Source organism: Pinus tabuliformis, chromosome J, assembly GCF_031772625.1.
Source record: "Pinus tabuliformis cultivar Carrire ecotype Pingquan chromosome J, CPIR1, whole genome shotgun sequence".
Taxonomy (NCBI): domain Eukaryota; kingdom Viridiplantae; phylum Streptophyta; class Pinopsida; order Pinales; family Pinaceae; genus Pinus; species Pinus tabuliformis.
Genome location: NC_142295.1, coordinates 1523206853 through 1523221403, shown reverse-complemented (window position 1 = coordinate 1523221403; position 14551 = coordinate 1523206853). Strand labels below are relative to the sequence as shown.

The following is a 14551-nucleotide window of genomic DNA, read 5'->3' as shown; positions in this document are numbered from 1 at the left end:
ACTCTTGTCCTTGGGGAAAAGGATCAAATAAGATTGTATGCTTCTAGAATCTATATCAAATAGAAAAAAAATCAACATAAAAAAGCCATGAAAACTGTAACAAACAATGTAGAACATTGCAAATAGACATTGCTGGCAATTCTGACATTCTCAAATGGGTGGATTATGTAAATCTTCCTCAACTCTCGGAGTTATGCGCTTTAACAATATCTGAATATGGATACGAAAAAGGATAATCACAAATAAAAAGATCGCCACTAAAATATTTATAGCTGTTTCTGCACATACTGATGAGAAAAGAAGAAAAAAACAAAGAGAGAAAGCTTGCCAGAACAACATCCTAGGTTTTTCAAATTACTGAGAGAGTTATATTTTCCATGTGCTTATCACCACATGATACATATATCGATACCTTTAATTCATATGAAGAAGGTTCTCTCATAAAACAACGACTTGTATAAACAACTCATGTGGCCATCAACTATCTGATGTGAATAGACCATTGCCTCCATTAAAGATGATAATAACAACTGAATCATTGAAGGCATCTTTATGAACACAAGGCCCTGGGGAGCATACTAATTTCAAATGTCCAGCAAAGTGTAGCTTTATAAAAACGGGCATGCTGTATTCTAGCAAACAGAAAACTCTGTTGACTATTCTGGCAAAACAAAAAGTTTGGCTAAAGCCAGGATTTTCCACAACATCAACCAGAAGCTAATAACAATCAAAGCCATTAGTGTGCAGGTGTAAATATCTGAAACATATACGAATGCACATTCAGCCAGGAAATTGCTGATTTTACTGAACCACGTCCCAGCGCCACATACTACCATCGTCACAGCAGCAGAGAATGGTACTGTGCTCCTCAAAGGAGGTAAAACAATAATTAGTAAGCGTGTACATTAGCAAGGCCAATTCTTATTCATGGATATAAAAAAACAATTTAGACACGGTTGTACAAGACAGAAAATCAAAACAATTGCAGCAAGCAATGGGAAGGGGAAGCAACCAAACAAGTCTTCTCCCTATGATATTAGGAAAGCAGCAAACCTTCCGTCATGAGATACAGCTGTCTGTCTAATAGGATGTTTGCAATGTGCATGTGATAACCTGTTTTAAAGCAAACAGGATATCACCACAAATATTCATGAAAAATTCTACCTTAAACAATCTACAAATTTAAAAAAATGATGGATCTTAAATCTTACTAGGAATGTGAATAAGCAGTAGATATAACAAATATTCTGAGATTTAAGAACTCCACCTGGCAATTAAATTAGGAGGGCTTGACTGTAATTCCCAAACATAAACTTTTCCTTCCCTGTTGCCTGACACAAAGAAGCTTGTTACGTAAGCTGATCTAAATCTTTTGTATCACCACTGAAAGTTTCAAACTACTGTATTTAGGCCTGACACAAAGAAGCTTGTTAAGTCAGCTGATCTAAATCTTTTGTATCGCCATTGAAAGTTTGAAACTACTGTATTTAGCACTAGATGGGCTGCACAATCATTCGTCCAAGAATGAAACAAGTGAAAAGTGACAAAAAGTTCAATCAGGAAGCAAAATTGTTTAAAAAGCAAGGAATAAGAGTGGTTCGATGGATGATCATAAATCGCTCACTTTTCAAACCATGAAATCCTAATTTCATTGTCAAATCGCTTCTAATTTTCACTACCATTTTCAGATGCTAAACTCAATCCCAAGCTTCATCAGAAATAGTATCTACTACCCAAGAAAAAATTTATCCAATCATTGAAATCTCTATGACAGACCTAACATATATTGATAGAGAACATACAGTCACACTTTACTCTCAACTTGTTAGTGTGAATTCTGATCAACCAATTTTGATTAGCAAGATAAGGAAGATGATTATTGCTCGTTTTGCAGAGGCAACAGAAAAGAAAAATCAGCAGCAGTAATGAGTAAGAAAGATCTTTAATGTGTGCTTAAATAGTTGAATGTTCCATGGACTGGACTGCCTTACCAACTGCCATAGAATTAAAGTGGAAATCGCATGAAAACTTGATAAACCAAATGTCACATTCTGGCACTGGATACTTCTGCAGGATGTCCACAACTCCCTGCCATCACCATTCAATATTAGTACACCTTGCAGACAGGACAAATCAACCAAACCTTTCAAATTTTAGTAAAATAATTACAATCTAGTTGCAGCAAAAGAAAAAAAATGGATGTCTCAGCTTAGAAATAGCTTCATGTCAAAAAACACAACATTGCGTAAGAGGCACACAAAAAATGGCATTTATTATTTTAATACGATAAAAAGGGAGTGGGAAAACCTGTGTAGGATAATTCCAACAATATAAGTTCGTAATTAATAGATTGAATGTACCTTGTCAGGAATTGATATTCTAATTATAATTCATTTCACAAAACTGCTGCACTCAGATATTATTGCCACTGGCCACAAATTTCAAAACAATTTTCATATAAATACTTGCTTCTGAAATAAAACGAAGATGAAAATTTTGATGCAACTTAGAATGCACTTAGTGTATGTCAAAAGCATCTCCAAGTAACCTGGAAGCATGGAAAAGAAAAACTACTATATGGGACTTGCTAAATCTTGATCTATTTAGCTTTCTGCAACAACTCTCCCATAAATTGAATCACCCAAAATCAGATCATTGCTTGAAACTTTGCACCGACTCCTTCCAACATTTTGGCACCCTACAAAGTGTAGTGGAAAGAATGCATCATGAAAGAAAGTTCCTTTAAAAATTTTGTTATCCTGACAAGCAACATGAAGAGTAGAATTTTCTGGATGCACTGAACAGTGAATGTACATGTACTGAAAGAAAATATTCATTTTGTTAGGTCACATATAAGGATCTTCTATTCTTTTGAATAACACAAGTTTGAGAGCAAGAGTGAAGTCTGAAATCTGATGATATACATAATACATTAGAAGAAACTTAAGAGTAGTATCAACGCACTCTACCTTGAGAGGTGCCTTCAGATGAAAAAAAATATGAAATACTTATCATTTGATCTTGAAGATTGTAGGGAAATTTTTTAGAGAGCTCTGAGTCAAGCTCTGCTATTGTCCCTACTCATATGCTTAACATTCTCGAATCTAAAAGAATAAGAATTTGATATTAGAGGGGAATGCATTCTACAACCCTCTATTCATCAGGGAGCCACTGCTACCACCCAAAATCACTGCTAGTGGGGAGCCCAATACTACTACCCGGGAAACATGAGCGGGGAGCCAATTCGACAACCCACATCAACATTGAAGAGCCTATCTCAATCCAGAATAACATCAGAGAGCACATCTCAACCTAAAACCACGTCGGAGAGCTTAGTCTCAACCCGGAATCTAGGGCATAATTAGGTGATTTCTCTTTGAAGATAATTGCCTGTGAATACTTTTTACTTCTTTAGATTAGGTTCTTCTTCGACTTAGATTATTATAGTGTTCCTCTTCATCAAACAGCTACCAAACCATAAACAATAATGAGACAAGAGACAAAAGAGGTAGGCGATCAACCAAGGCCAAAATCTCTCCAATTTGAAAGGAAAACCCAAACGAATTCTTCTTCTTATAGAAACTTCAAGTGATGAATACCAAGACAAGACCAAAGACCCTCGACTTACCAACCACTCCAAGACCAAGTAACAAGGCTTCTAAGATCAACTTCTTCCTTCTTGACTCAACACTAGTCAAACTGCTTGTTTTCCTTTGAATCTCGACTACCCTTCAGATTTTCGGCCTCTTAAATCAGAGCTGCAACTCTCAGCGTCTTTAGAAGCCCTAGTTGCAGCGCATGTGAGGGATCTCGACCAAATTTTGTACCTTGATTCCCTTTGCTTGGATAGAAAGAGTTCCTTCTACAATTCGGTTTGATGAATACCTTGTCTTCTCCCTTGATTCGGCCTCTAGGATGACTTTGCTAGCCTCGAATTCTTTTGCAGCAAATGGCACCAATTCTCCTCGCACTTGTGAAGTATATTTGCCCAAAACAGATCGGAACTAGCTCGGTTATGATCCTCCTTTCTTCGCTTTGGTGATGAGCTTCTTCTTTGGTGTTTCTCACACTTGCTTCTCTATCTTGGATACTTGATCAAATGGTATTTTAAGTGAGGTCGAGCTCTTTCTATATATAGTGATCTGCTCCTTGAAATAGGTCGACTTGTGTAAGGAAGTAGGTCGAAATCATCTTCTAGAAAGGTCTCTAGCTCCTTTGGAAGGCCAACTTGAACAAATGCTTGTGACAAATTCTCTTTTTACCAATGTTCCATCAAGACTCCGATGCAGGGAGACGCACAAGGGGGACATGTGGGAGTACCCTCAAATTTTCGGGAAATTTCGGGGGTGCGAGGGCACGTCGAGGTACATAATTATATATATATAATTCAAGTTCATGTTGATTGTTTAATAATGAAAGCACAAATATTAAATAGACTAATAGTAATATGGATACCAATACATTGAAAATTGAAATTTGATCCACACAAAATTTAAATTCATAATTGAATTAAATAATGATACATACATCATTCACATGACATACTCATTATTCATCCATACCATGAGATTCAATAATGTAATATTCAAATGCATTGATCCATATGATTCATCACTCATCATTCTACAATCTACATTGATTTAAAAATTAGATTCATCATTTATCATTCTATAATCTAAATTGAAAGCAAAACATACTAGTATATTACTATATAGTAAATACCTAAGTCACAGGACACGTCCCTCAAGGTCTCGTGTCCCATATTTCATGTGTCGGATACAAAAACCGCCCTAAAACATGTCAAAAATGTTTTTCTTCGTGTCCTCCAATTGAGACATGTGTTTTGGATGTGTCGAAAATGTGCCCTAACGTTTTTGCTTCTTAGGACACGTGTCCCATGAAAAGTGACATTTAAAACCTGCAACATGGTTTATTTTTGGGTTTTTTTTGTCATTGTTCGCCACCGAAGTTGAGTTTGCTCGTCGCTAGAATCCAATTTGTTGTGCAGTGTGAGGAATTCCATTAAATTCAAGCACAATGCTCACAACTTCACATCGACATGGACCTGGAGATGTAAGAGACGAGCGTTAGCATGCTTTGCTGAGAGCTTGGAGCACTTAAATTTCTTGTAAGCCGTGTTATAGCCTATGAAACTTAACTTAATTAGACACGAGTGACCACATATAGATCGTGTGTTGAAATAAAAATCCCAGCTCCCCATCATGTGCTCATTGCTCACTACACCTTCGAGATCTAAAGGGAGTAAAAGCTCGATTAATGCTCTGGTCAACAATGAAGTTTGAACACATAAATTTATAGTTCATAACCTACCTTATGTGAAGTTTGAACATGATCAAACTTGTTTGAAGTTAATAACAAAAATTATAACATGAACAATTCACATTGCACTGTGAACCTCGTGTCCCTCGTGTCCTGTTTCCGGGGTCGTTGTGTCCTCGTGTCATGTGACTTAGCTATATACTATATACTAGATACTGAAGCTTTGAGGGGGGACACCCAAACGCACCCCTTTTGGGGAGTCTCGTCACCCACACTAGGGAAACGCACCCGCTTGCATCTCCCCAAGACTCCCCAAAAAGGGTGCGTGCGGAAATGCACCCCCAATAGACTCCTCGTCCCGGGTGCGTGGGGTGCGAAGGGTGTGTGCACCCGACCCCGAGGGACGCGAACACTACTTTTTACAATATGTAACATGCCTTCAATACATGACATTGACTCCCTAGACTTTATGAGTTAATGACCAAACCTAATAGCTCACGATGGAAGCTTTAACTACAAAAATTCCTTGAGCATGAAACCCATGACTCAAGCATTACAAAATAATTTCATTTTTCTTCTTTACATTAATTACATAAAATCATGATTACACATGTCATTATGAAGACCAAACCTAGTTACATATTTCAACACTCCCTCTTAACTAGGGAGGTATTCATAATCCATACATAAAACTTGGACATTCTCAATCTGAAGAATTCTCATAAGAAGAGTCGGATTGGTAACCTATATGTTTAGCATCACATCATCCAGCATTGTCACATAGCAAGGCCTTGACTAACTGCTATATCTCTCCACAAGATTAGAGTTCAATGCTGGCGAGACCAATGATGTATAGACACCCTCATCATTGTCTCTCTCAGAACATACCCTACCCGAATTCTCCCAGAGTATGTTCCACTAGGACTATTCTTATCTTAGATTCCCAATCCTCAAAGAATATTTGTCCTTTGTGACTACTCTTATCTTGGATGCCCTAACACATCCTCAAAGATATATCAGATATCATATGCTTACCCAATCCTCCATTCTATCTTCCTAAGTGAAGACAAGAATGATGTGTCTATCTCTCCCTCTCAACTTAGGGAGGACATACCCATTCCACTGAAGGAATGTACCCATTCCTCTGAAGGAATGTACCCATTCCTCTAAAAAGGAATGTGCCCAAGCTCCCTCTTTAACTAGGAACTTGACCAAGGTCCCTCTTGAATAGGGACTTCCAGTAGCTTGTAGAACTCCTTCCTCTGATGTCATGAATTTCTTCTTTGTCATAGAGTCTACATCTTTGGGACTTCTTTGTAGGGCACAAACCATCCATCACTTTCATCCATGAGTCATGCCATCATTCCTTTTATTGGAAAGTGATCCATTAGTCCATATTTGGCCTTCCTTCATGCCATGTTGACTTCTTCATGTCATGTTTCCTTCAGTGTTTTAAAACCATATCGGTCTGAATCGGACTCGGCTTGGCCGACTGAGCCAGACCCTGCCCGAGCCAACTTGGTACAAAAACTGGTTCGAAGGCCGATTTGGTAATGGACCGGCCGGCTCAACCGAGCCCGTCATAACCAAGGCAAGTCGGTCCACAACGAAAAAGGGCGGCAAAGTCGAACTTGAAAGCTAATTTTTTTTGGTTTAAGGTTTTCCTCAATGCATTTGCCCTCTCCAAAGCCTATAAAAGTTACCAACCCCCTCACATTTCCTCACAATTATCTCATTTCATGTGTGAGCATTTGTGAGGAGTTTGTGAAGAGTTGGAGTTGGTTTTTGGAGCAGTAATGAAGAGCCTCTTGGGCAATCATTGGAGCAACAGTGAGGAGCTTCTTTGGCAATCATTGGAGCAGCATTGAGGAGTTGGCTTTTGGAGGAGCATGGAGGTGACTAAAGGTATTTTTTTTCACTTCTCAAATCTATCCTTGCTTCTTTTTTTCAAATCTCGAAATCAAAAAGAGTATTTTTCTAAAAGAAATGAACATTGGCTTGAGGACCATGTGCACTATCAAATGGTAGAAGGTCCATATTCTTCTTCTTTTTCTGAGGACCAAACTTTCCAAATTTTCTTTTACTTTTTGTCATTGTAGCATATGCTTGATTTTGCTCACTTGATCCTACATCAATTTTTGCCTTCGGCCTGGTTTCTTCAATTTTACACAGTGACCATAGATTTTTGAATGGAGTAGCTTCCTTCTTCCCATAAATGCTTGATGTGAAGTTACCCCATTCCTCTGGTAGTGCCTTTAGTACTACGGTGGTCATCTCTTTGTCAGACATTATTTCTCCCAAATCTTGAAGTTGGTCCCTTGTTTCAGATATCCTCATAAAGTATGAGTCTATTCCTTCTTCGTTTGATATCCTTAGTTTGTAGAGTTATTGCCTTAATGAGATAACTTCTCCTACGGTGTTTACGGAAAACAACTCTACTAGTTTGTCATATATTTCTTTTGAAGCTTTGAGTTTAGATACATATGGAATAAGGGGATCCTTGATGGATTCTCATGGGGTTGAGATTTTGGGGGTTAACCAAAATCCCAATTCCCTTAAAATAGACCTTGAGGCTTGTGGGTTATGGCCCATTAAGCCTTATCGGAAGCGTTTCTTTATTTGCTTTAGGCCTTAGCCTTTAAACCATGGACTTACAACACTATCGGAGCCTTTTACCCACTATCGGGTCTTTCCACCATCAGAGGCATACATATGGGGTTTAGGCCTTAAGCCCTTAAACCATTCAATAGTCGGGCCTTTTCACTATCGGGACCCTCACAACAAATATTACATAATACACGGGAAATCCATAAAACTCCGCTTCAGATCCATAACCGGATATCAAAATATATATAGGCGTGTTTATATAATCAATGGGTCCGCATGGTTATCGCTCTACGGCAATACTCCGATGCTGACATCCTTCTGACGGCCCGATCGCCGACTGCTGCCAACTCCGATCGCCGATATGCCTCATCGGCGATATCGCCATCGGTCGTCGGCGTATACATTGTTCCGATCCCTCTACTCTTCTGATATGCGACCGCCGATCAAATCTAAGCCGTCGATCTGGACTCCAGATCTGACGGTTGTGATTTAATTCGCTTTTCACCATCGCTCTATTACAAAGGCCTTCCGATATAGTTATGATGGGTTCCACCGATGCGATATGGATCAGGACCGTTGATCTTAAGAGATCCAATGGTTCCTGAGTATTCTCACCGCTTCCTCTTTTAACTAGTCTTCCGTCATTTGAAGGGTTTTTGCGTTAAACGCAGGTTTCTGCCAGATCTGTCAAGCATGCATAAAATCCATTGATATTTCTGGATCGCCATCGACCCTACAGTGGTCGATGGTCGATCAACATGCAGTCAAACGACTTTAAATCATTCGACACATAACACGCACCACAACACGAACAAAGGTAACTATACAGACGTGCGGAATTCACAGAACACATCTATTTATTATAAGCATAAGATTACAAAACTAAGGCATCGAAGCCTTAGAACGGGTTCTCCTCTGGCTACATTGTAAACACTCTCAGCTTACACAGTTTCCTATTCTATGCTCTCTATCCCCCTTGAACACATAGGTTCAATCACATATATATAATAGAAGTGTTGGATCAGATCACTATGAAGGATCTGATCAACCCTCTAACAAAAAGCCCTTAAAGCTCTCATTACATGCATGCATACAACACATGGCGGATAACAATAGTAACAAGTCTTCGAGAGACTTATCCAATTCATCCTTTAAATCTATTTTATCTACTTTAAAACAAATTTCTCTCTGTTTTTCTCCCCTGGTCCACATTTGCTTGCTTTGGATTCCTCCCTTTGTCTAGGGGTGTTGGATGCTCTTGCATCAGATTCTATGAGAATCCTTTGATCCCTTACTTCCCCTTTCATAAACCTTGCAAGTGAAGGATCCAATCAACCCTCTAACAAAAAGCCCTTAAAGCTCTCATTACATGCATGCATACAACACATGGCGGATAACAATAGTAACAAGTCTTCGAGAGACTTATCCAATTCATCCTTTAAATCTGTTTTATCTGCTTTAAAACATATTTTTCTCTGTTTTTCTCCCCTGGTCCACGTTTGCTTGCTTTGGATTCCTCCCTTTGTCTAGGGGTGTTGGATGCTCCTGCATCAGATTCTATGAGAATCCTTTGATCCCTTACTTCCCCTTTCATAAACCTTGCAAGTGCTTGAGCATCTTCTTTTGGAGGTTTGGTGATTGAGCCCTTAACATGTTCCATGACCTCATTTTCAATGAGATTCAAATTTGTCCTCTTCTTCCATGCAAGAAAGTTTGAAGCCCCAACCAACTTGTTGCTTTCCTTACAAAAAGACATTTTGATAGATTCAGATGTAGACATAAATATACTTACTTGTGAAGATGCTTCTTCAACTTGCTACCTCCTTGAATTTGATGATGATATAGATAATAGAAAACTTCTCCTTGATGAAGATAGTTTTCTTCAAGAGTGATCCTTGGCTCTAAAGAGAGGGAGATCACCTTAGAACTTTTTGATGATGATGACAACGTCCTTGTTGATGATGATGACAGCATCCTTGATCTTGCTTCTCTTAGATGAGGAGACATCATGTTACTTTGATTTGTGGATCTCTTCAACTTGAGTAGAGATAAGGTCTTTGTGGTCCTTTTTTTATGATGACTGGAGCGAGGATCCCAATACTTCTTTTGTTGTAGACTTCTTTGATCTAGGGTTTTGACACTTCCTTGTAGATTTTGACTTCAAAAAGATTTTTAGGATGAGATGATCTTCTAGATCTGCTTTGATGCCCTTCTAGAGTTTCGGTCCTTAAATGCTTGAGTGTCCCTTGATTAGTTTCCCTTCTAGAGTATCGGTCCTTAAATGCTTGAGTGTCCCTTGATTAGTTTCCCTTCTAGAGTTTCGGTCCTTAAATGCTTGAGTGTCCCTTGATTAGTTGCCCTTCCTAGACTTGTCACCTTAGTTGAGAAATCTAAGGCATAATTAGGTGATTTCTCTTTGAGGATAATTGCTTGTGAATACTTTTTACTTCTTTAGATTAGATTCTTCTTTGACTTAGATTATTCTTCTTCATCAAACAGCTACCAAACCATAACTATAAACAATAGTAAGATAAAAGACGCAAGATGTAGACGATCAGCTAGGGCCAAAATCTCTCCAATTTGAGAGGAAAAACCAAACAAATTTTTCCTACCAAGACCAAGTCACAAGGCTTCTAAGATCAACTTCTTCCTTCTTGAGTCAACACTAGTCAAACTACTTGTTTTCCTTTGAATCTCGACTACCCTTCAGATTTTCGGCCTCTTGAATCAGACCTACAACTCTCAGCTTCTTCAGAAACCCTAGTTGCAACACGTGTGAGGGATCTCGACCAAATTTTGTACCTTGATTCCCTTCACTTGGATAGTAAGACTTCCTTCTGCAATTTGGCTTGATGAATACCTTGTCTTCTTCCTTAATTCGGCCTCTAGGATGACTGTGCTAGCCTCGGCTTCTTCTGCAACAGATGGCACCAATTCTCCTCGCACGTGTGAAGTATATTGGCCCAAAACAAATCAGAACTAACTCGATTATGATCCTCCTTTCTTCGCTTGGTGATGAGCTTATTCTTTGGTGTTTCTCGCACTTCCTTCTCTATCTTGGATGCTTGATCGAATGGTATTTTAAGTAAGGTTAAGCTATTTCTATATATAGTGATATGCTCCTTGAAATAGGTTGACTTGTGTAAGGGTTTAGGCCAACATCCGCTTCTAGAAAGGTCTCTAGCACCTTTGGAAGGTCGACCTGAACAAATGCTTGTGACAAGGTCTCGGAGGGTTAATGACTCATAATTTCTCTTTTTACAATATGTAACATGTCTTCAATACATGACATCGACTCCCTAGACTTTATGACTTAAAGACTAAGTTACCGGATACGGCAGAGGCAAGAGGAATATTGCCGGATCCACGGATCTGAACCGGATCCGGATACGATACACCAAAAATACGGCTAAAATACGTATTTTATAAAATACAGTTTTTGGAATCGGCAAATTTTCCCAGGATACGGATCCCGCTGGTGGCCGCCGGAAATGGTTTCGATTTCGATTGCAGGTTATATATTGTCGGCTGCCGGAAATGGTTTAGGTTTCGATTGTCGGTGTAGGTTATATATTTTTTTTACATGTATATTATAATGTGGTCAAATATATGTTATAATGTGCTCCTCCTGCACGCAGCACCTCTGCTCATGCTGCTGGCCTCCCTGCACGCAGCACAGTGACACTCAGCACTGACACTGTTCACGCCCGCACACAGTCAGGCAGCAGACAGTCACCGGGTTTCATATTTCGTTTGCACCAAACAACTAGAGGTCTCCGGTTCGAATCTGATGTTAGACATGCTGTTTGATATTTTGTTTGCACAAAACAACTAGACGTCCCCTGTTCGAACCTGAGCTCAGCCATGCTGTTTCATATTCTGTTTGTACAATATTAAAGTTTGACTGGCGAACCAAAATTTAATCTGCATTTTTGTTTCTAGGAAATATTAAATCCAATTAGCGCATCAATATTCTAACCCTCTGGTCTCACACGCCGGGCGAGCTCAGACATTCTGTTTCATATTCTCGTATTTGTCGCGGAGAAGGATCCGCTGACAGATCGCAGTGTTTTCTATTACGAATCGCTGAAGAAGGTGGGCAAAGATGCCGATTTGGTTATGACAGAAGACTAAGGCCACGTCTTCCATCTCCACAATCCGAAATCTGAGAAAGCCTTTGCAGAGTTTCAAACGCATTTCAAACTTCATTCATTTTTTGTGATATATCGTAGTGTAGACTGTGTATTTAATTTAATTTTATGCATAGGATAATATATATTATGTACAAATGTTTAATATTCATTTTTTGTGATATATAATATATAATATATATTATGTACAAATATAAATTTAATTACAAATGTCAAATATAAATTATGTAATATATAATATATAATATATATTATGTACAAATGTCAAATATAAATTTAAATCATTATAATTTATAATATTTACAATATTTAGTAATTTATATTAATATTTGACTATTTAAATTTTAATGTATTTAAATTTAATTTTAATGTATTTAAAATTTAATGTATTTAGGGTGCAATGCTATTTAAATTTAAATACATTTACAGATCATCAAATGGATCTAAATAGCATTTATCATTCAATCTTCATATTTATCATTCAATGTTCTAAAAGTGTTTGATGGTTTCATGGAGTATTTGAATTTTTAGCTCTAAGGTGCTTTTAAAAATTATATATATATATATATATATTGTACGTGACGTATCCTTGCCGTATCCGGATCTTAGATTTTCAAAAAACTAGCGGATCCGGATCCGTATCCGTATCCGTATCCGTATCCGTATCTGAATCCTGGTAACTTAGCTTAAAGACCAACCTAATAGCTCACAATGGAAGTTTTAACTATAAAAATTCCTTGAGCATAAAACCCATGACTCAAGCATTACAAAATAATTTTATTTTTCTTCTTTACATTAATTACATAAAATCATGATTACACATGTCATTATGAAGATCGAACCTAGTTACATATTTCAACATCCTCACAACTAGCATTGTTAGCAACATCGTACTCAACCTCGGGCGTGCTTAAAGCAATGAACTTCTCATCCAAAAATATCATGGTTGATATCTTACTAAGGCAGCACCCAGATGTGCTCATCTCATCAATAACGATCCAAACAACATCAGTATATCTATGTAGTCACATATCACAGGAAGAATGTCTCAAACCAAAAATCGATCATCCCATGCAAATATCTCGAAGTGTGCTCGGCGACAACTCAACATGTATGAAGAGGCCCAATCATGAATTCACTCAAGTTGTTCTATATATATATATATATACACAAATGGGTGTTCACACGGAACATCAATGCTTCAATCGATTGCTGGTTGCCAAGGCAAGTTCAACAATATCTCTTCATAACTTCTTGAAATTCAATCAAAGTGTCCAAGGATTTGCATTTCCACTTTCCACAAACTCTTCAATAGCTTCACGACATAGATTTTTCTTTTCCAAACTTTAGAAAGTAATTCATCATGCCATGATTCTTCATTTCAAACTTCAGAGGCCATCTCCCTCTTACTTTGATCATCAGAGGCTCATTACCTATCAAGAATAGACCATCAACATATAAAACCAAAATCAAAGTCATACCTTGGACCACTTTTGAAGTAGAGGTTTGGATCAGCACATCTTCCTAGCTTCACGAGATGGTTGTCAATACAGACATACCAAGCTCAAGAAACATGCTTCATATAATGTTTTTTGCAAACATAACACTTGACCAAACCAATATGCTCAGCCTTACACAAATCAATATTGTGCAATTAAATTAACTAAGTCAACTTATCAAGCCTTAGATTCCAAATCAAAGCTAATATCAAAATCATAAAAGTTTCGGCCAATATCACTATGACAAACTCTTTGGATCAAGTTACAACAACCTTTTATTTACCAAGAACTATACAATCATCCTTTATCAAGCCATCCTTATGAATCATTTATGCCACAAAATATGAATGGATACATTAGGGACAAGTCATATAAGTTTCATTCATATACCAAGAATGAGTCATGCAGATTCTATCCAATCATTGTGAGATTACATCATACTGAATCACATACTTCAACCAATGTGCCAAAAATAATGAGGCCAATACAAAAACATTATTGAATATCAATATTAGTCACTGGAAATTACTATGCTCACATAGCATTGTCATCAAGGAAAATCATCAAATATCAAGGCAAACCATGTTAATGGGATTTCTAGATTGCATATCTCAAGGCATTGCCATAAACTAGGGTTTCTCTCAAACCCTAACCTCAAACCATGTTAATGTTATTTCTAGAATGCATATCTCAAGTCATTGCCATAAACTAGGGTTTCTCTCAAACCCTAACCTCATAATATCTATCAAACACTAATACACAAATTATCTCGGGTTACCTTCAAACCCTAGTATTCTTTTAGGTCTCCACCATCTTCTCTTGCTTCCATCAATGGTATCTTCATAGGGGTGATCTTCAATGACTTTTCTTCAACCAAGCTCTGAAACCATTTTAACTTTTCTTAGGACTATATTGTTCTTTGCTTTGATAATTGCATTTCCTTGTTTCCAAATTAAATTCACCCCATAACATCATAATAGTATTCAGATTTACATCATTATTCAACAACATATG

At 37.7% G+C, this 14551-nt stretch overlaps 1 protein-coding gene across 1 annotated transcript in view; it reads right to left on the bottom strand.

Annotated features, from left to right (window-relative positions):
• Nucleotides 1-324: 324 nt before the first annotated feature.
• FIE (Transducin/WD40 repeat-like superfamily protein) overlaps nt 325-14551 on the bottom strand; it is a 57079-nt gene continuing 42852 nt past the window's right edge. Inside the window, exons 10-13 of the mRNA XM_089379725.1 lie at nt 1992-2088; nt 1268-1331; nt 1054-1113; nt 325-859 (exon numbers count right to left, since the gene is read on the bottom strand). Of these exons, the coding sequence (XP_089235851.1) occupies nt 802-859; nt 1054-1113; nt 1268-1331; nt 1992-2088 (279 nt within the window). The 3' untranslated portion in view covers nt 325-801. The remainder of the gene's footprint in view (nt 860-1053; nt 1114-1267; nt 1332-1991; nt 2089-14551) is intronic.